Source organism: Anomaloglossus baeobatrachus, chromosome 2, assembly GCF_048569485.1.
Source record: "Anomaloglossus baeobatrachus isolate aAnoBae1 chromosome 2, aAnoBae1.hap1, whole genome shotgun sequence".
Taxonomy (NCBI): Eukaryota; Metazoa; Chordata; class Amphibia; order Anura; family Aromobatidae; genus Anomaloglossus; species Anomaloglossus baeobatrachus.
The window spans coordinates 501,275,785-501,300,483 of record NC_134354.1 but is presented as its reverse complement, the minus strand read 5'-3'; the positions used below and the strand labels follow the sequence as shown (position 1 = coordinate 501,300,483).

Sequence of the window (24,699 nt, the reverse complement as noted above, 5' to 3'; positions counted from 1 at the left end):
ATGCCACTAAGTTCACTCAGTGTTTGCTAGTATAATGGCTTAGTAACAATGAGTTGGAGTGTGCAATGCAGGCAGAGGTGCTGCAAATATCTTTGCACTAGTGGGACAATACAAAAGTCCAATAGCCACGTTTAGGATGCCACTAAGTTCACTCAGTGTTTGCTAGTATAATGGCTTAGTAACAATGAGTTTTAGTGTGCAATGCAGGCAAACGTTCTGCAAATATCTTTGCACCACTGGGGCAATACAGCAGTCCAACAGCCACGTTTAGGATGCCACTAAGTTCACTCAGTGTTTGCTAGTATAATGGCTTAGTAACAATGAGTTGGAGTGTGCAATGCAGGCAGACGTGCTGCAAATATCTTTGCACTACTGGGGCAATACAGCAGTCCAACAGCCACGTTTAGGATGCCACTAATTCACTCAGTGTTTGCTAGTATAATGACTTAGTAACAATGAGTTTTAGTGTGCAATGCAGGCAGACGTGCTGCAAATATCTTTGCACTACTGGGGAAATACAGCAGTCCAACAGCCACGTTTAGGATGCCACTAAGTTCACTTAGTGTTTGCTAGTATAATGGCTTAGTAACAATGAGTTTGAGTGTGCAAAGGGCAGGAGGGTACAGTGGCAGGGTTGTGGGTCTCTGGGTAGAAGAAAGGAAGCCTGCTTTTCTATCCCTCCTAATGGGGAAATGCAGAGAGGAAATCCCTGACCTTAGCTACACAGACGCTGTCATCTTGTGTAGCTGTTAAACTCTGTTTTAAACTCTGTCACCTATGGCTCTGACCCTGCCGGTATGAGCCCTTAAAAGGAGTGATAGAAAGTGCTATCCCTAAGCTGTCCAGCGCTGTGTATGGAGCGTATACAGCAGTATCGGCGATAGGAGCTGCACCAGTGATGTCTGACACCAAGGACGCAGAAGGCAGATAATGGTGTGCTGGAGGAAAATGTCCGGTTTTATAATGCAGGGACATGTGACATGGACATCCTATCACACATGCCATTGCTTCTCTGGCTAAAAGTCCACTTAGCTGTGTGTGTGTCTGAGATTGGCTGACATGCTGGCCCGCCCCACTACACGCGCGCGCTTAGGGAAGGAAGACAAGGAAAAAAAAAATGGCGATCGCCATTATACATACAGCAGTGATCTGAATGCGCTGTTCCCGCACACTATACACTGAAATGTCATAATAGTGTGAGTCACAGAGTGACTTACACTATTATAGCGGAAAGCCAGCTAGGAATTAGCTGTTTTGTTTTTGCTGCTAGAACCGTTCTCGAACGTATCTAGAACTATCGAGCTTTAGCAAAAATGCTTGAGTTCTAGTTTGATCTAGAACAGCCCCCAAAATCACTCGAGCCGCGAACTGGAGAACCTCGAACCGCGAACCACGCTCAACTCTACTTGTCAGTAGTGTTGAGCCACCCCCCTAGTGTTCGAGTTTGGTTTGGTTTGACGAACGGCGGCTCAGTTCGGCGAACGTTCGACGAACACCTTCTTACCCCATTGAAATCAATGGCAGGCAAACACAAACACATACAAACACATACAAAACACCTTCTAAGGTGTCCAAAAGGTGACAAACAACTCACAAGACACCACAAACACATGGAAAAGTGACAAGGACATATACTCATGCAGAAAGAAAAGTGCCGAACAAATAAAAGGAGGAGGAGACACAGACATAGGCCATAGGTCATGCCCTTCTAAACTTATGTAAAACACATCAAGGGGACTCCAACCAGAGTCTCCCTTTTTTCCAAAAATTGGGCCACAGACACCACTTAAGTGGCATCACTTGTCCTCCAGTTGCAAACTTGACCTGTTGATTTGTATCAAGCACAATCCAAACCAAAAGACTTTACTCTCCCCAGGATGACACATGGGTAGAAAAGTCCTTGTGGATCCATGACTTGTTCATCTTGATGAACGTTAGTCTGTCCACATTGTCACTGGACAGATGCGTGCGCTTATCTGTCAGCACACACCCAGCAGCATTGAAGACACGTCCCAGAGAACGCTGGCTGCAAGATACTACAAGATCTCCAAGGCGTAAGTGGCGAGCTCAGGCCATTTCTCAAGATTGAAGCCCAAAATGAGCATGGCTCCAGTTGCAGAGTTATGGCATTTATATTCACTTAGAGGTACTTCTGTATCATCCTCTCCAGCCGTTGACTATGTGTCAGACTTGTCTCTTGTGGCCTTACAAAGGATGGTCTAAAAAAGTCATGAAATGATTGCATAAAATTACTGTTACCACCACATATGGTGTTGCTGGTACAGTTTGACTGATGATGACTCGACAGTCCCATGGTTGGCAAGTTACAACTGTGAGATTCACTCTGTGCACCGCTGGTGTTTATTGGAAATGCCGAACTAAGATTGCATAACTGCTTCTGCTGATACTCCTGCATACGTGAGTCCCTTTCTATGGTACCGGGGATCTAAGAGTGTTGCAACCCAGTAGTCAGCATTACTTCTAATTTTGACAATCTGAGGGTCATGTTGTAGGTAGTGCAGCAAGAAGGTGCTCATGTGTCTTGCACATTCATGTGGACCAAGTCCTTGCTGTGTTTGTGGCGGCGAGGTGAGAACCGTGCTTCTTTCCTCTGACCTTTTCCCCAACCTCGAACAATCGAAATTTGATCAAGGTTTCCCTCATCTTCTGAGTCTTCCATGCCCATCGCCAGTTCATCCTCCATTTCTTCCTGGGCTCCTGCACCTATCTCAACAGTTTGGCTGCTACCATGCACCTTTGATAATCCCTTTCCCTCACCCTCCCATGCCTGCCGCCTTGGTGATGCTGAACGTCTGAACCTTGTAGATCTTGGTATCCCTTCCGCATATGAATCCTCCTGTACTTTCTCCCCTTCCTCTTGTCCCACCACCTGATTCCGAATAGTGTTTAAAGTGTGCTCCAGCATGTAAATGACTGTAATTGTCATGCTGATAATGGCATTGTCAGCGCTAAACATCTTCGTTGCCATGATGAAACTGTTCAGAAGGGTTCATAGGTCCTTGATCTGAGACCACTCCATCAGCGTGATCTGTCCCACCTCTGCATCTCGTTGGTCCAGGCTATACGTCATAACCTATTGCACCAGGGCTCTGCGGTGCTGCCACAGTCGCTGCAACATGTGGAGAGTCGAATTCCAGCGTGTCGGCACATCGCATTTCAGGCGGTGAATCGGCAAGCCGAAAGACTTCTGGAGCAATGCAAGTCGGTCAGCTGCGCCATTTGAACGGCAGAAGTGAGCAGATAGTGACCGTGCCCTGTGCAGAAGCCATATCTAGGGATAATGGGTTAAAAATTGCTGTACAACAAGGTTCAACAAGTGAGCCATACAAGGCACGTGTGTCACCTTGCCCCGGCGAAGGGCCACACCCAGGTTTGCAGCATTGTCGCACACAGCCTTCCATGACTGCAGGTTGAGTGGAGACAACCATTGACGAAACTCTGTCTCCAGAGCTGACCACATCTGGGCAGCTGTGTAACTCTTATTTCCCAGACATTTCAAGGTAAAGACTGCCTGATGCCGTTGAGCTCTGCTGCCAGTATAGTAAGGAGGTGTGCGGGATTCCTTGTGCACAGTTACTATGTGGGTGGCCTGACCAGGCAGGCTTGGGGCGGAGGTGGAGGACCCAGACGAGGTTGAGGAGGCAGAAGCAGTGGAGGAACTTCTACATATAGAGGCTTGACGAACAACTCGTGGGGACGGCAAGACTTCTACAGCAGACCCTTCTCCATCTCTCACCATAGTTACCCAGTGCACAGTCAGTGACATGTAATGCCCCTGCCTATGCTTACTGGTCCAAGGTTCTTTGGTGAAATGCAGCCTGTCACACACAGAGTTTCTCAAGGAAGCGGTGATGCTGTGTGCGACATGCTGGTGTAGCGCAGGCACACCTTTCTTAGAGAAGTAGTGGCGACTGGGAATCTGGTACTGGGGCACTGCGACGGACTTAAGGTCTCAAAAATCCTCTGTGTCCACCAGGTGGAAAGGCAGCATTTCTGTAGCCAACAGCTGGCAGAGGGTTAAAGTCAACCTCTTATCTTTGTCATGGCTAGGATTAAGTGGTCTTTTATTTGTCCACATCTGAGGGACCGAGAGCTGGCTGCTGTGTTGAGATGGCATTGAGTTGGGTGTCCCATGAAAACTGCTCGTCTGTGAGGAAAGTGTAGGCGGAGACATAATGTTGCCTTCATCCAAAGGTGGTACTCTTGATGTCTAAGAGAGCTCTACACCAGCAGCTGTTTCCACTTCCAAAACAACTGACGACCTGCTAATCACACTGCCTGTTGCGGTTAAAGAGATGGAAGGTCTGCGTCACAAAGCATGTGTGACTGCTGTCTCCACAGTCACAGAGGATGAAGAGCGCATGGATGCACTTGAAGGGGCAGATGGTGGTTGGCTAGGCTGCATTGTAGCACAGTGAGCTTCCCACTGGGACTTATGCGTGTTACCCATGTGATGGCTCATGGACGAAGTAGTCAAACTAGTGAGTTTTGGTCTCTACTAATAGAATGGTGACAAATCTTACAGATGACATGAGTTGGGAGATCCTTTGCGATGTCAAAAAAGGACCAGGCTAGGCAAGGCTTAGAGCCCAAGCGACCTGCAGACCACCACGACTTGTGCTCAGAGACAGAGTTGTGGCTGAGGATGCAGTTGTTGATGTGCTTCCAGTACTCCATATTTGTCCAGGAAGGCGCTAGCTAACCTCGTCATCAGTCGCATCCTCCTCCACCGCCTCTGCTGACCTCCTCCAGTGCCTGACTGTGGGTTGACAGTAAGTGGGATCTACAACCTCATCCTCAACCTGTGTGTTTGCACTCCCCTCGTCCTCAGACCTAAACTCTTCCTGCATTGACAGAATAGTTAAGTTGTCCTAATCAGGTATCTGAGTCTCATCATCATCAGTATGTTCCTCAGTGGCTCCACCAAGAGGAGTTACAGTTTGGGAATGAGGGTCTACATTATGCTCAGAAACATCTTCATCAGGGCCTGAATATGACTCACTAAGCTTCTGGGCATCACTGCAGATCATTTCCTGGTCTGGACTCAGGGGTATTTTGCACGCTGCGACATCGCTAGCCGATGCTAGCGATGCCGAGTGCGATAGTACCCGCCCAAGTCGCAGATGCGATATCTTGTGATAGCTGCCGTAGCGAATATTATCGCTACGGCAGCTTCACACGGACTTACCTGCCCTGCGACATCGCTCTGGCCGGCAACATGCCTCCTTCCTAAGGGGGGGCGGGTCGTGCGGCGTCACAGCGACATCACACGGCAGGCGGCCAATAGAAGCGGAGGGGCAGAGATGAGCGGGGCGTAAACATCCCACCCACCTCCTTCCTTCCGCATAGCCGGTGGAGGCAGGTAAGGAGATGTTCCTCGCTCCTGCTGCTTCACACACAGCGATGTGTGCTGCCGCAGAGGAACGAGGAACAACATCCTATCTCCTATTGGTGCGACATTATGAAAATGTCCGACACTACACAGATCACTGATTTACGACGCTTTTGCGATCGTTTATCGGCGCATCTAGGCTTTACACGTTGCGACATCGTTACTGGTGCCGGATGTGCATCACTTTCGATTTGACCCACGACGATATCGCAGTAGCGATGTCCCAATGTGCAAAGTACCCCTCACTGTAGCTTTGGAGAAGACCTCTGATTCCCAGGCTATAGTGTGACTGAACAGCTCGGCAGACTCACCCATTTCTGTTACTTCATACTCTGCAGGGCGGGTGGAGACTTGAGAGCTGGTAGAAAGCAAGTGCAATTGGGGTGACAACTCAGAGGACTGGAGTTTTTGGATGTTGAAGTTGAGTTGGAGGAGAGGCCACTTGATGGAGCACTTGAGATCCATTCAAGCATGTGCTTTTTTTCTGCATAATCTACCTTTGTTAGAGTTGTTCAGTTATGTAAAAAAGGATCACATCAGATTGTCCACGGAAAGTAGTAGACATCTTACTTTTGCTGGAAGATGGCCTTTCTTCAGCAGATGTTACTGTAGCTTTATCACCTACCCCAAGGACACAAACTTTTTTCCCTTTCCAACACGCCTGTTCCCCTTTCCACCAGCATCTGTCCTTTTGCCACTCATTTTGTTTGTGACCAAATTGGACACTTAAAATGTCGTAGCAAAAATGGAGAGGTGGTGTAGATTGCAGAGGTGGTCTAGCTTTATTGACAGCTGAAGAACCAACACTGCCTATCCCAGACAATGAAAATATGGCCCTAAAAATTGCAGTACTTTTTGCAATTAAAATTGCGTAGCAAAAATGGAGAGGTGTGTAGAATGCACAGTTCGTGTACCTTGCTTGACAGCAGAGGAACCCGAAGTTAGTATCCCAGACAATTTTAGTATGCCCCTAAAAGTGGCAGCACTTTTTGCAATTAAAATTCCGTAGCAAAAATGGACAGGTGTGTAGAATGCACAGTTGGTGTACCTTGCTTGACAGCAGAGGAACCCGAAGTTAGTATCCCAGACAATTTTAGTATGCCCTTAAAATTGGCAGCACTTTTTGCAATTAAAATTGCAATGCAAAATGAACAGGTGTTTAGAATGCACAGTTGGTGTACCTTGCTTGACAGCAATGGAACCCTAAGTAAGTATCCCAGACAATTTTAGTATGCCCCTAAAAGTGTCAGCACTTTTTGCAATTAAAATTGCAAAGCAAAAATGGACAGGTGTGTAGAATGCACAGGTGCTGTAGCTAGCTTGTCAACAGAGGAAGCCTCACTTTCTTTTCCTGCCAATGAAACAATGCCCCAAGGAATTGCCTGAGCTGATTTAGCCAGACGCTGTGATATAAACCCCTGCACAGCGCTGGCACAGACCTGCCTAGCAAAAATGGCTATGAACGGATGTAATGTAGCCCTGAAAAGAGCTGAAATTACTAGTCCCTAATCCCTAAAGCGATGTGTAGATTGTACTGTATGTGTATAGCGCACACAGCAGTAGCAGCGGGAGTGTGAGTGGTGAATGTCACCCACCCGCAGCAGAGAGATAAATGCGGCGATGGGGAAAATGGCCTGGTCTTATAGGGCAAAGACATGTGACATGCACAGCCCATGACACATGCCCTTGCTTGTTTGGCAAAAATCCACTTTGTGTGTGTGTCTATGATTGGCTGACAGCCTGGCCCGCCCCACTGTACGCGCGGTTAGGAAAAAAAAATGGCTTTTCAGCACTCAGCAGCACTGATCTAAACCCAGTCTCCCCTGCACACTATACGCTGAATTTTGATAATATCCTTATTAACAGTTAATCACAGTATTACAGTGAAACGCCAGCTAGTAACTAGCTACGCTTTTTGGTGATCGAACCGTTATCGAACGGTAACTCGAACTGTCGAACTTGAAGCAAATCGTTCGAGTTCGTCGAACAACTCGAACACTGCCCAAAATCTCTCGAATTGGAAATTGGCGAACGGTTCGAATCGAACATCGCTCAACTCTAGTCATGAGTAAGAGTTTTGAGACTGGAAAAAAATGTTGTTTTCCCAAAGTTTGCTGTTTTGGTGTTTTTATATTTGTTCTTAGAAAAATACATACAGTTGCACTCTAAAATGCTAACATTAAATACGGGAACTCTGGCATTGCATTCCTGCTATAGAAATATTTGAAAAAAGAGATTCTTAGCTTATGTATTGGCCAATGCATGTGAGCCCGGAACCACGACTAGGTGATCTTTTTATATATTGGAACCTAGCTTAAACTGCTGCTATCTGGGTTTAAAACCTACATATCAGGTCAGAAAGGGTCCAGCTATAAAGGAGGATGGACACAGAAATGCACTTCAAATATATAAAATAGACTGACTTGCACCTCAAATAGGTATGAACAGGTGTTTTCAGCTCACACCTATTCACACATTCTTTTTGATATATTTATATTTTTTTATTAATCAAAAGCTCCATTTTTACTCATCATAAGTGAGCATGCAAATCAAAACTGTACGAGCGGTTAGGGAAGAAAAATGGCGATCGCCATTCTTTCAGCACTCAGCAGCACTGATCTAAACCCCGTCCCCCCCGCACACTATACGCTGAATTTTGATAATATGATTCACAGTGACTCACAGTATTACAGTGAAAAGCCAGCTAGTAATTAGCTACACTTTTTGGTGATCGAACCGTTATCGAACGTAATTCAAACTGCCGAACTAGAAGCAAATCGTTCGAGTTCATCAAACGACTCGAACACCGACCAAAATCACTCTAATTTGAAATTGGCGAACCGTTTGAATCGAACATCGCTCAACTCTACTTGTCAGTGCTTTCTAAAGCGTTGACAGTGAATGATGTAAATAGGTATTGCTACTTATTACTGTCTGCTCCAAATTAGCCAGTCAAACAAATTTCTACATCTTGCTACATATTACTGCCTGCTCTAAATTGGCCAGTGAAACACATTTCTAGGTACTTCTACCTATTACTGCCTGCTACAAATTAGGCAGTGAAACACATTTCTAGGTATTGATACCTATTACTGCCTACTCCAAATTAGGCAGCAAAATACATTTCTATGTATTGCAACTTCTTACTGCATGCTCCAAATTAGGCAGTGAAAAACATTTCTAGGTATTGTTAGTGCTGTAAATTTGCTAGTGAAGTAGTTAAAAAGGTCTTGGTAGTTTTCATTGCTTGCTCAAAATTATGCAGTCAACAACATTTCTAGGTATTGTTAGTTAGTACTGCTTGCTGTAAATTTGCTAGTAAATTAGGTAAAAAGGTCTTGACAGTTTTCATTGCTTGCTCAAAATTATGCAGTCAATCACATATACAGTATGACAATATTCTATGAAGGTAATGGCTATGCCAAAACAGTTGGGCTTCACTGTAAAATGTATTTTTGCTGTTTTGGAAGTTTTTGGACTCCTCTAAAGGTGTTGTCTCTGCCTTAGGTTTGGCCTCCCATTGAATCCAATGAGGTTCAAAAAGGTTTGTCTAAAGGTTCGACAAACAGTTTGTCGAACTTTGCGCTTGTTCAGTAAGGCTTGACAAACCGAACTTTGAATGGTTCATTTATCACTAGTGGCGAGTGCAAAAAACACCAGGTTTAAACCAGGCAATTTAATTGATCATGCTATGAACTATTAAACCTAAGTAAAGTCCTGATATAGAACAAAAACATTCATTTAAGCTATGGTAAAATGTCTTATATTTTATTGTTTTTGTAACATCCTACAGTTTTTCCCTGTTTTAATGCACAATAAATAAAAGTAGTTTTATTCAGACAGCACCATTGAGCTTTCTATTATCCTATCTTTTACCCTTGTCCATGGATTTAAGAGGTGATCCACATAGAATCCGGCTATGTTATGTTGCATAGCTCACCATGTGGACGATTAAGTTTTTATACCACCTAAATCAATTGCAACAAAGTCACACATTGAAATTCCTTTGTCTCCCTGTTTTGTTTTTTTTTGTATATGAAAGGAAAATGCATGGATAGATGGACAGCAAAGAATATGAAATGCTAAATTGACAAATTATTTAAAACAATCAGGGCAAAGATCTGGGCATTTATGCAGCTGGATAACATCAGCCAATCCTTGTGTTTCCTCCCTCTACTTACCTTCAAAAGCCTTAAATTTCCATTTTAATATATGATTCTACCACACTCCTTGTCTTGGGGATATATTGGACTAAGATCTTTCCTTCACTCCCTAAATCCAATCACTTGCTCGCTCATGTCATCTGCACCTCAAAGACATTCTAGAATTTGTTCTTTTCTTACTTTTGATTCTGTAAAAACTCTTACTGTTGATCTGATTCATTCTCATCTGGACTGCTGCAATTCTCTACTAATTGGTCTCCTTCTCACTAAACTCTTTCCACTCTAATATACCATGAATGTGGCAATGAGGATCATACTACTATTGAACTGCTAGACTATGTGCCAGTCTTTTCACTGGTTGCTCATCCACTATAGAAATCAATATGAACTTATCACTGGTACAGACAATGCTCTCCAAAGTTTTGCATTGTGATACATCACCTCATCCCTGTCTACCATCCTACCTGACCTCTCCATTCAACTAATGACCTAATATTAAATCCTTGCATGAGCAAGTTTTGGACAAGTTCAGGGGAAAAGTTGACCAGGAAAAAAACATGGTCATGGCTTACAAATGGAACGCTAAAGAAAGAAGCTGAAAGGTTAATACTAGCTGCTGAACATCAGTCCATTTGAACAATTTGTATAATACCAATGAAGAAAAGTCTTATTATGATGTTCAGTAAAAACTGTGTAAGGTATCAGATGAAACAGCAAACCCTGTGCTCAGTTCATGTAAAATAAACATCACATAGACTGACTGCAAACAATGTCAAGATACCGTGACAAGCATGAGAAAAAGGTAACATTTATGAAAATTTTTAACTGCCAATTAATGAGAGCACACAGTGGAAAGGTTGTTGAAAATAAACGTGAATTTAATGTATGACTTTTGCCTAGAAATGGAAAAAGTACTGGCCTCCAACATACAAGAGGTTGTTGATCATCAACTAAAGCCCACTTTACACGCTGTGATATCGTTACAGATATTGCTAGCGTGCGTACCCACCCCCGTCGTTTGTGTGTCATGGGCAAATTGCTGCCCGTGGCGCACAACATCGCTTACACCCATCACATGGACTTACCTTCCCTGCGACATCGCTATGGCCGGCGATCCGTCTCCTTTCTAAGGGGGCGGCTTGTGCGGCATCACAGCGACATCACACGGCAGCCGTCCAATAGCAGAGGAGAGGCGGAGATGAGTGGCCAGAACATGCCGCCCACCTCCTTCTTTCCTCATTGCCGGTGGATGCAGGTAAGGTGATGTTCCTCGTTCCTGCGGTGTCACACATAGTGATGTGTGATGCCGCAGAAACGAGGAACAACTTGCGGCATGCCGCACCAATGATATTATGAAAAGGAGCGACGTGTCAACGATCAACAATTTTTGACGTTTTTGCGATCCTTGATCGTCGCTCCTTGGTGTTACATGCTGCGATGTCGCTAACGACGCCGGATGTGCGTGACTAGCGACGTGACCCCGACGATATATCGTTAGCGATGTCGCAGCATGTAAAGCACCCTTTAGAAATATCTAGAGATAGGAGGGTCAAGGAAAAATGAGTGGTAAAGTCTAAAAAAGATTTAGACCTGAAAATCGAACACTATGGCACAAACCAATGGTTTGAGAACAACCAATTATCGGCACGTTAGATCCAATCCCCAAGATCCTCGGTAAGCACTAACAACAACTCAATTTTGACAAAATCACCATCAGTCATCTGCAGAAAGCAGCTTGTTGAATCTCTGCACATCCTCAGGGTATATTACAACACCTTATGTGCTTTGGAAGAACTCAAAGCACAATGGAGACCAGCACCAACTAGTGATCTGGCAGTTGTGACTTATAATCTAATAGCTGTTATTATTATTATTTTAATACTTTAATGTATTTTAAAGCACCAGCAACTGAATTGATGGTTGAAGGCATTAGTAATGAAATAGGTTTTAAGGTTTTGTTTGAAGGCTTCAATTGTGGTGTACAATTTGATGAGCTGAGGAAGGAAGTTCCAGGTTATGAGGAATGTAAAGGCAAACTCTTAGGCTGACTGTATGAGGAGAAAAGTTAGATAGATGATCAATAGATAGATAGATAGATAGATAGACAGACAGACAGACAGACAGACAGATAGATAGATAGATAGATATGCTAATATTCAATTTAGAGTTGGTTTGAAATATGGATGGTGCAAATTACAGATGTTTATCCCATATTGCAACTTCACTTAGTACTCCTAAATGCCTTGCTTTCTTAAGAAAGAAAGGTCACAGCTAACTACAAACCTATACAGCTTCTTTTATCCATAAGAACTTTGAAGATTTCTGAAAATTGTTTATAATGATGTTATGTATGCTTCATTTTTAGATGGCCTTAATGCAGACAGCATCAAACAGTCTTCTCAACATCTGAACAGCCGGTGGACAGATTTCTGTCAGCTACTGAGCGAGAGACTTTCTTGGCTGGAATATCAAAATAGCATTATTGCCTTTTACTCCCAGTTACAACAATTGGAACAGACAGCAATTACAGCTGAAAACTGGCTAAAAGCACAATCTATAACAGCCTCCGACGCAGGAACAGTCAAAACACAGTTACAAAAATGCAAGGTGAGTGACATTATGTGCAGGTATTTATTTTTCCCGTTTCACATAATTTGCATGAACATTGTGAAACTTACAAAGGATTCTGTCACTGGTTTCTAAACATCAATCAAAGTTTCTCATGTAGTCACAATATCTGTTGGGAGCCAATACTGACAAGCACAAATGTAGTGATTACTCGAGATGTTTTCTCAACTTATCTGACCAAAATGTAATAATAATTAAACCATGTTTTTGTTTGGCTACAACTTGCCATTATGTTCAGTGAGATATCACTCTGGTAACATCTGACACGTTTTATTAATTTTTCCTTAGTATAGGAAAAAATAATGCTCATAATATTCTAGGTAATGTTTTGCATATTTGAAGCATATTACTACACTAATGATGAGAGTTTTCTGTTCCTACATGAAAGGGCAATTTTTAGGGAGTATGGATCAAGTTGATTATCCACTACTGGGTCAACCTCCACTGCCCATCATAAAACAAAATCACTGCATATATACCTCCTGGACGTCTGAGCTAGTTCTATTTCTACAATGTCAGTGCTCTGTCTTCTGATTGCCAAGTGACATTATTACATCATGTGACTGATACGACCATTGATGAGTAACAGACTTAAGTATTTTATCAGAGTAGTCCAAACTGATAGAATAGTGAAGGCAGCACTGTAATTGGTGCAACCATGAGTGCTACTTAAATTCTTCATGTAGTAATGTTAGTTAGTGGCACAGCTAGTTTGGGTCTGTTCAGCCCAGGCAAATTCTGCCATACAGGTAAGTAATTAGCAATTATGTGACTAACTGGGTAGAAAACTTGAGCTCATTTAGACTATGTAGACTGTAAAAGAATGATAAAGAGATTTATTTATAGAGAACAGTTTACAACTAGACATTTTTTTTTGTTTCTGCATTATACTGATAACTGTATGGGAAAAATACAATGTGGATTTAGCTTAAACCAGTACTAGCAATCCTCTGTGCAACCCACATGACAATAATAAAAGGACTATATAGTGAAATCTCTAAGTGACCTTTTTGACCGGGCCATTTTTCTATTTTGCTCTTTTGTTTTTTCCTTCCTTTATTCCAAGAGCAATAGCTTTTATATTTTTCCGCCAATAACATCATGGGAAGGCTTGTTTTTGTGGAATAAGTTGTACTTTGGAATTGCATCATCCATTTTACCATAGCAAGTAACGGTAAGAGGAAAAAATATCAAAAGAGTGAAATTCTGCAATAGTTTTTTGGGTTTTTATTTCCAGAGTTCATTTTACCATAAAACTTATGTTTCTCTAGGTCAGTATTATTAGGTAGATACAAAACAACTACAGTTTTTGTTTTATTTAGGTGGCGAAAAAAAATCAGAAATTCTTTGATTGTGTCGCGACTCTCCAAGGGCCGCAATGTTCACAATTTTCTGAATATGGTGCTGTGTGAGGGGTTGCTAATCAGCACCCCAAGCTGAGGTTTTTATTAATATTATTTTAGGGTATATACCATGTTTTAATAGCCTGTTATTAAATTTTTTTCTATTGTTGTGGGGGCCAAAGTTTTGATTTCGTTTCTCATTACGCTGTTTACCAATCAGATACATTTATTTTACATTTTAATAGATTGACCTTTTATGAATGCAGCAATACCCAATCATTGCATTTTTTACTTTATTATTAATGTGGTAAAAGGGGTGATTTTTTTAAATATTTTTTACTTTTTAAAACATTTTTTTTCTTTCTTTGCACTTTGTCCTCTACTTAACAGTCCTTTTAGGAGAATATGAACCTGCAGTAGTCTGATCGCCTATTTTATACACATAGAATAAAGCACAGTCTCCTATGAATGCAAGCCACAGTCTGGTTTTTATAGAAGTACTGAGAAAACATAAGCTGACCCCTGGAGGTCATGACAACTCATCAGCATTGTAAAAGTGCCAATGTGGAGTCAGAACAGCATGCTCCCCTGCCAGCGTTAAATGTCGCTGTCAGAGATTGACAATGGCATTGAACAGGTTAACAGTTGCAGCCAGAGTGCTGCTCCATCTGTGGCAGTAAGAATCACATGGCTGATTAAATTAGCTGACATGGGGAGGGAAAGATGCGGGCTCTGCATGCAAGCCTGCATCAAACGTAAGGAGACAATTCGTGACTTACATAGTACATCATCGGTCATTAAGGAGTTAATTTTCGGTTTTAATTTGATGGGGCAACTTATCAACATCATGCCAAGCTATCCTCATTGCTATTAGCTTCATGTTGTTCAAAGAAGATAAAGATTAAGTCAAACACCGTTAAATGTTCCATATCCTGCATAAATGCTACAATACAGCTTATTCTCTCTTGTTGTGTCAAACACAGACACATTTTATTGTGCTGCAAAGAAGGCTGACGAATAAAGTCTGGTAGCGTTAGTCATATATCCTGGAAATGGACAAAATAATGGCTCCAGAGATCAGTCTTATGACATATCTGTAGACGGTTTTACAGTTTGGAATAAACTTTAAATTATAGCACTTTCATGAACTTCATGATCAGTGGCACAGATCCAGTCATAGAAACTTATTGGTAGGATATCTTTGGCAGCAAGTCTATTGGTGTATATCTCTGAAATCTCTGCTATGCTTGTAAAATGCTTGACACACAACTATATTAGTCACCAACTGCTTGAGAAAAAGGCACATAAAGGATTGTAGTAACTGCTATATTTTTCATTATTTTTTGTCATGACAATGTACATAAGTTAAATAAGTTAGATAAAATGCATATGGAGCCACTTAGTACAGTAAGTTCATGGGCAATGTAGATACTTTAAGTGGATGACAAAAAACAAGTCTACTTTTGTAATCTATTTTTCTCTTTTTTCTGTTTTAACTTTTTCTAAAGCATCTAATGTTTCAGAAAACTTTACAGTTATTTTCAATCCTTACCCATCCTCTTGAAGGTCAAAAATATGGCATATGTACATTGAATCAGTCCCAAAATTGTAATTATATATGTAAAATTATCAAAAAAGGACACAAAAGTAAAATAAGCGGGACATCATTACAAAAGATCACAAGTAGAGATGAGTGGACCCGAGGTTCGGTGTTTGACTTCTTGTCAAATATAGACCTTACAATAAAAAGTTTGAATTCGAAGTTTGGATGCTTTACGTATACAAACCACTCGCATGAGTATCACTGTGCTTGGTTAACCTCGGTGCTCAGCATAGTGTGAGACACTTACAGTGTTAGAACAGCTCACACTAGGGGTAAGAACAGTATTATCGGCTGTATTGTGTAGAAATATAAGGAAACCCCCCCACCCATCCCTGGAAGTGCTCTGTTTATGGCTGCATGTGGGTGGACTGGCGAACTGTCCAATAAGTAACTTCCATTGGGCTATGTGCGCACGTTGACTAGTGTCCATGCTGAAAAATCTGCAGCGATTTGCAGTGCATGTGCACTTCAAATCACTGCAGAAACACTGCGTAATGGATGCAGTGTGTCTGTAGAATAGATGCCGATTTCATGCGCTCTGGATGCTGCCTCTCCCATAGACAGAGTGGGAGCAGCATCCAAAGCGCACAAAATAAGTGACATGTTACTTTTTTGAGCGCAGCGATTTGGATCAAAATTTCAGCATGCAAATCTCTGTGCTCTCAAATGCAACGTGCGGATGGATTATGCACAATCTTCATAGAATGTGCTAGGGATGCAGGACACATGTGTTTACGTTGCAGTGCAATATGCAGCAAAAACGCATGAAATTACGCAACGTGCGCACATAGCCTTAGGGTTCAAGTCAAGTCTACGTCCCAAACCGAACTTTATGGAAAATCTGGCCTAACCCGCCAAACTAAACTTCTATGGATTTGCACACCTAATCACAATTAGAAATGAGCAGATTGATTTGCTGTGCATCAAAATTAAGTAGATTTTTATAAAATTTGTAGGTTCCAGAGATTTTGACCAATTTGGCTTTTGCGTAAAGGGTACTTTACACACTGCGACATCGCTAGCAATCTCGTTAGCGATGTGAAATTCTAAATCGCAAGTGCGATCTTTTGAGATCGCACATGCGTAAAATGACCTATGTGCGATCCCAAAAGATCGCACTTGCGATCTAGAATGTCACATCGCTAACGAGATCGCTAGCGATGTCGCAGCGTGTAAAGTACCCTTTAATCCCAAAAAAGACTGACAAATTTCTAAGCATTGCAGAAGATTGCCTCAGCCACAGATGGTTGACATGATATCAAGAACAGGTTTTCCCATAGTGTCTAGCAATTATCACATCACATAGTATAGTGCAGGCTATCTCAAGGGATTATTATATTATTTAGGTTGATTTAAAATTTTGAGTTGATATAAGAGTTTATAGCTCAGTAACAGTAACCTGAAGAGAAATCCCTAAAACTTTGAAACAATAATCTAGATTGAATGTGGAAGTTGTTATTAGGCTGGGGCCACACGGGGACTAATGCGATCCTCGCATGACACTTGGCTCACGCTAGCAGCACAGCAGGAGCCAAGTGTCATTCGAGTGTCACTGTGACTGAAGTCCAATCATGCGATCAGACCTCAGCTGTGGGGGATGGGCCAGCACTGAGGAGGGGAAGGCCAGCACTGAGGAGGGGTGGGCCAGCAGGGAGGAGGGGATGGAGGGATTTATCTCCCTCAACTCCTCCGTAGCCGGCTATTGCCATTCTCGTCCAGCACTCACGGTACAACTGTGTACTGTGAGTGCAGTGCGATCTTTCTCTCACCCCATAGACTTGAATGGGTGCGAGAGAAAAAGTCTCGTATTACAATCGCAGCATACTGCGATTTTTCCTCAGTCCAATTGGGGCCAAGAAAGTAATCGCTCATGGGTGTTGGCACATAGGCTAATATTGGTCCGAGTCTCCGTGTGTCTTAGGCATTAGCAGTAGAAGCACCACCCCTCACATCAGCTGTGTTGAGAGAAGACTATCAATTGCAGGCCAGAATTAGCTTCCTTTTCCTCCACCAAGGGTATGAGTGGAATGAAGGGTATTATGTAACTTATGGCAATGTACTCATCACAGCAGGATGCTGTTATCTGTGATTAACAGCACAATTTTGAGTCAGTCTAAGGCTTGGTTCACACACTGCGTTTTTTTGACGCTGCGTTTTTGTGCGTTTTTTTATGCAAAAACCGCACAAAAACGCACCCGCGTCAAAAAACGCAGCAAAAAACGCACGTGTTTTGCTGCGATTTGGTGCGCTTTTTTACTGCGTTTTGCTCACTGCGTCTTTATGCGTTTTTTATCAGTGAACAAAAAAAAAAAAGGTCTGATGTTATTTCCTTCTTCAATATGTTCTTCATTCTCCACTAGTGTATGCAGGAGAGCAGTCAGCTGCCGAACTACAAGGCTCAGCATACTCCATCCAATAGTGCATGCAGGAGAGCAGACAGCAGCTGAAGAACTACAAGGCTCAGCATGCTCCATCCAGGACTGTATGCTGGAGGGAGAGTCAGGGGGAGCAGACCTACAAGGCTCAGCATCCTCCATCCAATAGTGTATGCAGGAGAGCAGACAGCAGCTGTCGAACTACAAGGCTCAGCATCCTCCATCCAATAGTGTATGCAGGAGAGCAGACAGCAGCTGTCGAACTACAAGGCTCAGCAACCTCCTTCCAGGACTGTATGCAGGATTTCTTTGCCCCCCAAACAAAAAAATGACGTGGGCTTCGCCATATTTTTGTATGCTATCCGGGTACAGCAGGCAGGTACGGGCTGCCCCCAACCCCCAGCTGCTTATTTGTACCCGGCTGGGAACCAAAAATATAGAGAAGCCTTTTTTTTAATTATTTCATGAATTTCATGAAATAATTAAAAAAAAAATGGCGTGAGCTTCGCCTAATTTTTGTGTCCAGCCAGGTACAACTAGGCAGCTGGGGATTGGAATCCACAGTCCAGGGTGCCCATGCTTTCTGGGCACACCCACTGTGAATTGCAGTCCGCAGCCACCCAAGAAAATGGCGCTTTCATAGAAACACCATCTTCTGGCGCTGTATCCAACTCTTCCAGCTGCCCTGATGCTGGGTGGCTCACTGGGTAATAATGCGGTTAGGGCTAGCTGTATATTATCAGCTGGCCCTAAGCCCGAAATTCATGGTGTCACGCCAATATTAGGCATGGTCACCATGAATTTCTAGTAAAGATAAAAAAACCCACAACACACAGAAAAATATTTTTATTAGAAATAAAACACAACACAATTAGTGACTCCATCTTTATTGAAATAAAGAACCCCCCTCTGCAGTAATCCTGGGTCAGGGTCCCGCGCCGTCCAATTTGCATCCAATATCATCTGATCGGTTTGCTGGAAGGCAAAACGATCAGATGATGTGTCAGGTTCAAGTGCCTGAATCACATCACACATCAGCTGATTGTATAAAAGCCGTTTATACAATCAGCAGATGCATCAGTGCAAAAAAAAAAAAAATACTCATGTGCTGATTACCGGCAGCTCCTGGAGCGGAGTCTGATCCCGTCTGATCGCTGCAGGAGCTGCCGGTAATCAGGGATGAAGTCTCCTGACGCATCCGCTGATAGGTTACACCGGCCGGCCGCTGGCGTCACCCCGAGACTTACGATCAGCTGATGCGTCAGGGGACTGCATCAGGTGATCCATCGCCAGGTCCTGCATCCTGCAGGCATACGTACCCGGGGAGACTGCACACACCCGGAGCGGCGGTACCGGGAGGAGGAGCTGGGAGCGGGCATGTCATCGGGACCCTGCAGACAGGTGAGTATGACATTTTTTTTTCTACTGTTCACTTTTGTTTTCGCAGCCGCTTCCACCTCCTGCCCGTACATGACGCCGCACGGCAGCAGACATGCACAGGACTGGAGTTGGAAGCGGCGGTGATGGTACTGGGAGGATTCATGCTTCTGTGTTTACTGACAGAAGGAATCCTCTTCCTGTACATGTCACTTTACTACCCACCTCCTGCATTTATAGCTGCGTTTTTGCTCTTAGAAATGCACCAAAACGCACCTATTTGCGTTTCTCATTGCGTCTTTCAACATCCCATTGCACTCAATGGATGAAAAGCGCAGTGAAAAACGCGGGAATAATTGACATGCTGCGTTTTTGTGGCACCACAAAAACGCAGCTGAAAAAAAACGCTGTGTGCAGACAGCAAAAATGAAAACTCATAGACTTTGCTGGGGAAGCAAAGTCATGCAGTTTTCTGAGCAAAAACGCATCCGAAAACTGCACAAAAACGCCGCAAAAATCGCACTGTGTGAACTTACCCTAAAGAAGATTAATTTTTGGACTATTTTTGTTTTTATTATTATAATAACATGAAAAGTGTGTCAGTGTTATTAAAATCATATGGTTACTACCAGGTTCCATCTGTTTCTATGGTGAGGGCACTTTGACCTTATTAAGTCTTTGTTTAAAATAGTTTGAAAGTCATTGGAACCAGATCAAAAAATCTCAGAGCATTACACAAATCTTTTCTTTGCAAATCAAATGTTTGCAACAAATTTGTCAAACTTTGAGAATTAAAATTTAAGAACATCGGATTATCTTTACTATCTCTAAATTTATAAAGGAGGATTGGCACAATGTTACACAGCCAAGAAACAAATACTACAGTGACATTATGACAATAATGTAAAAAATGATCTATGAGTAAAAAAAAATTCAAACACCGTAGACTACATTGATATAATAGAAAAAAGGGGTAATTATATTAAAGCTGATGGTTCATAAAAGTTAAATGCAGAAATGTAATAAAAAGGCAATGAGCTAGTGTAGATCTGTAAAAAAGGGCTCTATTTTCTTGCTGCCAGCTTAATAGATTTGATAAAAACATGAAGGATTAACCAACTTTACATTTTGGTGGGCACAGAACAAAGATACAAATTTCTTCACACTTGGCATATTTTATGAGATATCACTTAAATAGAATAGATGTCATAAGCCAAAAGTGTGTGACCTCATAGCAATGTAAGAAATCAAGCTATAATACATCATACAATATAGTTTGGAATGTAAAAACAGAAAAACAATATTGTGACATCTACATAAAGGCTTTTATGAAGAAATCTCACAGGGAGAATTTAAGTTCCTGCGACCTATTACCCTGAAAAGATAATTATGGCAATTATGACCTTGAAAACAGCATGAGCTATACAAGGTCATTAGACTGATACCTTTATAGCTTGATCATTAGGAGGAGCTGAAGAAATTGATATATAGGTTTATTGGAGAAAATTGAGTTTTATTTGTATTTTATTCATTAAAATCCCAGCTAAAGTCAAAGGGGCAGTATTCATCATTGATTGACAGCCTGAAGATAAACTTCAATGATTACAAGTTATACTGAATCTTTTCCCACAAACCAATATATCAATGTTTACTTTATGCTGCTCTATAAGATTCTTTTTGCAGAATAGACTGCATGTTCAATGTGACATGTTCTCATTAATTCTTCATTATATTGCTATAAATGTGTTTTTTTGTTTGTTTGGTTTTTGTCATTTGGGAAACAGGATGAAGTTGGCCGTCTGTCAGCTCTTAAGCCTACAATTGAATCCTTGCAAGTTCAGGGAAAACAACTGAAAGAAAAGGATCAAGGGCCAATGTTTCTGGATGCAGATGTAGCAGCCTTTCTCAACCACTATAATCAAGTTCTTTCCAACTTGCAATCTAGAGAAAAACAGCTTCAGAACAGTAAGTGCTCCAAGCATATGGAACCATAGCTATTAAAAAGTGTTGCCCACTATGATTTTAAAATGATTGATCTGAGTTGTGCATTGTGATACATCACCGTTAAATTATATGCTAAAGATAACAGTACAAACATTTTGTTAATTTTAATGTGGTTGTTCAATAACATTTGTAATGTGTGTTGTGTTATTATTTATTTATGCTTCTGCATTTAATAATTTATTAAAGAACCAGTTTTTATTTAGGAAATTGGAATTAGAAGATGTGGGGCATTTAGAGTTGGTATTTTCCTATTTCTCTAAGCTCTTGAGAATTACTAAATGCAAAGAAACAAGCTATGAAATGAAATTTAAGAACTGCACAACCCTGCCAAATGGTAACATCCTTCTTTGTTTTTGTTCCATAATTGTGCAAACAAAAATTAGAACACTGGATGTTAGAAAAGGCATGGGTACATTTAAGTGTAAAACACCTGTTATTTAATGGCATACTGACTGTGGTAGTATATAGTATGACTCTACAATATTTTTCATTTTCTTTATTTCCCTTTATTTTTTGTTTTCATCATTTACTTATCCCTTTTATTATCTTGTATATTATATTCTATTATTTTGTTCTTAATCCCTTTGTTATATAATGCCCTATCATATCATGTGTTTAGAGTGTGGGAGGAAACTAGAGTATCTGAAGGAAAACCACACAATCCACACAAACTCTTTGTAGATGTTGTCCTTGGTGGTATTTACACCCAGGACACCAACACTGCAAAGTAAGGGTAGTTTCACATTAGCGTTTTTTTTATGGAAACGGGACCCGTCACAAATGCAGTACAGTTCATTTATTTACAGTGGAAGTGCGACATCATGCGGACAAATGCGATTGTGTATGAACCATACAATAGCATGGTGTCGCGCTTCCACTGTAAATAAATGAACTGTACTGCATTTATGACAGGTCCCGTTTCCGTCAAAACAAAGCAAATGTGAAACTACCCTAACAGTGCCAACCACTGAACCACCATAATGCTTTATGATATCAGAATCTCCTAATATAGTGTATACAAATGCATTTATATAAGTGTGTCAACTTCATGTAATAGAGATTGCAGAAAAAATATCAATGTACGATCTTTTTCATATTTTTCTTCTTCCTCACAAGTTCCTTTACCTCTATTTTTCAGTAATTTGTAAGCAGTAGATAATTTTCCATTACACACAACTAAAGGCCCTGTCCCACACAGAGATAAATCTGTGGCAGATCTATAGTTACAGTGAAATTGTGGACAATGAGTGCCAGGTTTGTGGCTGTGCACAAATGGAACAATATGTCCATGATTTCACTGCAACCACAGATCTGCCAAAAATGTATCTCTGTGTGTGACAGGGCCTTAAGTGAGTCTGTCAGAAATAGAGGTGAGAGGACCCATGGATCTTCAGGTTCGCCGGGTTTAACGTGACTTTAGATAAAGTTCAGTTTGTGACCCGGACTTAACCTGAACTTGATCCCGGAGCCCAAACTCCAATGGAAGTTTTTTTTACAACCTATGTCCAAATATGATGTTTTACCCACCAGTGAGACCATTCAGAGACTGCAAGCTGCTCGCAGTGGGCCGAGCACTGAGTGTACTTGGGCACAGTAATGCTTGATTGAGTTGTTCATGTTCAAGTCCATGTTCAATACAAACTCCGAACTTTACAGTTTGGGTTTGCTCATCTTTAGTTAGAAAACAGTGATAGTTGGAAAATAGGCCTTGTGCATTTTATTCCTAAAGGTTAAATGAAAAAAAAAAAAATAATGTTTCATACGCACCAAAAATTATAATTTAAAATATGCTTTGCAGATGAACTAGCATTTAAATGAGAAAAAAAGAATTCTTAATGAAAGGCGATTTTATAGGAAGGCAGGTTTGATATGCAAAAGCTTTGCCAAGCCATCTTTCCATTTTGTAGCTGCACACAAAAGCAGCAATTTAACATTGTTCATAAGTGTGATGGCTCAATTTAATTAGTGTTAATGCCACATTTTCATGATTATTTAATTAGTAATTATCTTTATCTTGTACTGTATCCCTTTGCATTATGGCATTATTCCTATACATATATGCAGTGACACATGCTTCTACAGACTGAACTCTTTCTATTAAAACTTGCCTATTTGAGCCAATTATATATTTTCATCATATGTGAGTTATGCAAACTTTTAATTATTTTACAATAGAAGAATATACAGTAATTCTACCAGGTGTCTTAAAAATACCAAACATTTTAAAACATATTAATTTTTCAACAAACAAAGTGGTAGCTTTCTTTATGGAATTGCTACAGATACCCTGTTTCCCAGAAAAAAATACCTAACATGAAAATAAGCCCTAGTAAGATTTTGGGGGCTTTGTTTAGTATATTTAAAACCAGTGTCCGACTGGCTACAGGAGGAACCACCAGTAATACCAGTCCTGGCTGCGGTTACCTGGATTGAACTCTGGAGCTCTCACCTGAGCTTCGGAGTGCAGCCTGGACTGAACTCAGGGTTTGCAGGACTGAACCGCAAGTGCCGACTGATTCCCCATTGATTGTGGTTCTGTTCATGGCAGCTGCGAACAGGCCGGACTGAACTCCGAAGCTGTGACCTGAGCTCTGGAGTTCAGTCCTGCCTGTCCACAGCTGTCATGAACTTAACTGCAATTGCCGTGTAATCAGTCGGCGCTCACAATTCAGTCCTGCAAACCCTGAATTCAGTCCAGGCTGCACTCTGGTGTTCAGGTGAGAGCTCCAGAGTTCAATCCAGGTAAATGCAGCCAGGACTGGTATTATTGGCGGTTCCTCCAGTAGCCAGTCCTATTTTGCTTAAAACATAAGCCCTAATCCAAAAATAAGCCCTAGTTGCTGTTCCATAACAAAGGGTCCAAACAGCTAAATAAGTTAAGGAATACAGCAGGACTCGTCATCAAAGAAAGCAGACATCCCCAAAAGAAAGTAGACACCCCTTTAAAAAAAAAAAATCACACTCTCCAGACATATTACAATTGTCATGTTCCAATAGCGAAGGGTTCACACACAGAGATCTGTGTCATTGTCAGGTCTCACTGTTCTAGCTGCATTGCACTGCAGCTCTCACAAACAGATTGGGTACCAGTATCATTCCGCTTGAGTGATACTTCTTCCAGTCAATAGGGGGAGCCAAACTCTGTAAGAGGCCATTCACCTGCCAACTCTAATTGTTTGGGGTCTGGTAAGTGTGACTCTTTTACGAGGTGTCTGCTTTTTTCATTGGATAAACTTAGCAGTATATAGAGAATAATACATGTAAGCAGGTAATTTAAACTATTGTATATATGGGATGTACCCACCACTAAAGGACTGGTTCTGTACCATGAGAATAGCAAATCAGATAAGAAAATGTGCATCTGAACCCGTATTAGGATTAAAACAAAATGTTGATGTTCCAAAATGTGATGACATGAATACTGTATATCTGAAGGAATGTTGATTTTTTGGTCAAGAATAAATGTGGATTGTTGTTCATTGGAAAATATAAGGCATTACCTGAAAATAAGCCCTAGCCCATGTTTCAAATAAAAAAATAATATAAGACCCTGTCTTTTTTGGGGGCAACATTAGATAGATTCTGTAGATACAAATTGTAGCACTAGAAACATTTTGCACAAAATACGATGCAGAACTACTGTGAAAGGTTTATTGATGCCCCATTAACAATAGACATTCATGATCTCTAATGCAAGAGAATAGCAAAAAGAATATTTGTACAGTGCACACTTATTTCTTTTGCAAGTGCCAATTTTTTTTACATAGTGGTCTATTAGGGTATATGATCAGGT

At 41.5% G+C, this 24,699-nt stretch overlaps 1 protein-coding gene across 9 annotated transcripts in view; it reads left to right on the top strand.

Moving 5' to 3' along the window:
• DMD (dystrophin) overlaps positions 1–24,699 on the top strand; it is a 4,177,531-nt gene that overhangs the window by 1,650,610 nt on the left and 2,502,222 nt on the right. For all 9 annotated transcript variants that reach the window (XM_075336500.1, XM_075336497.1, XM_075336505.1 and 6 more), the window contains 2 exons: positions 11,942–12,183; positions 20,687–20,867. In XM_075336500.1, the coding sequence (XP_075192615.1) occupies positions 11,942–12,183; positions 20,687–20,867 (423 nt within the window). The remainder of the gene's footprint in view (positions 1–11,941; positions 12,184–20,686; positions 20,868–24,699) is intronic.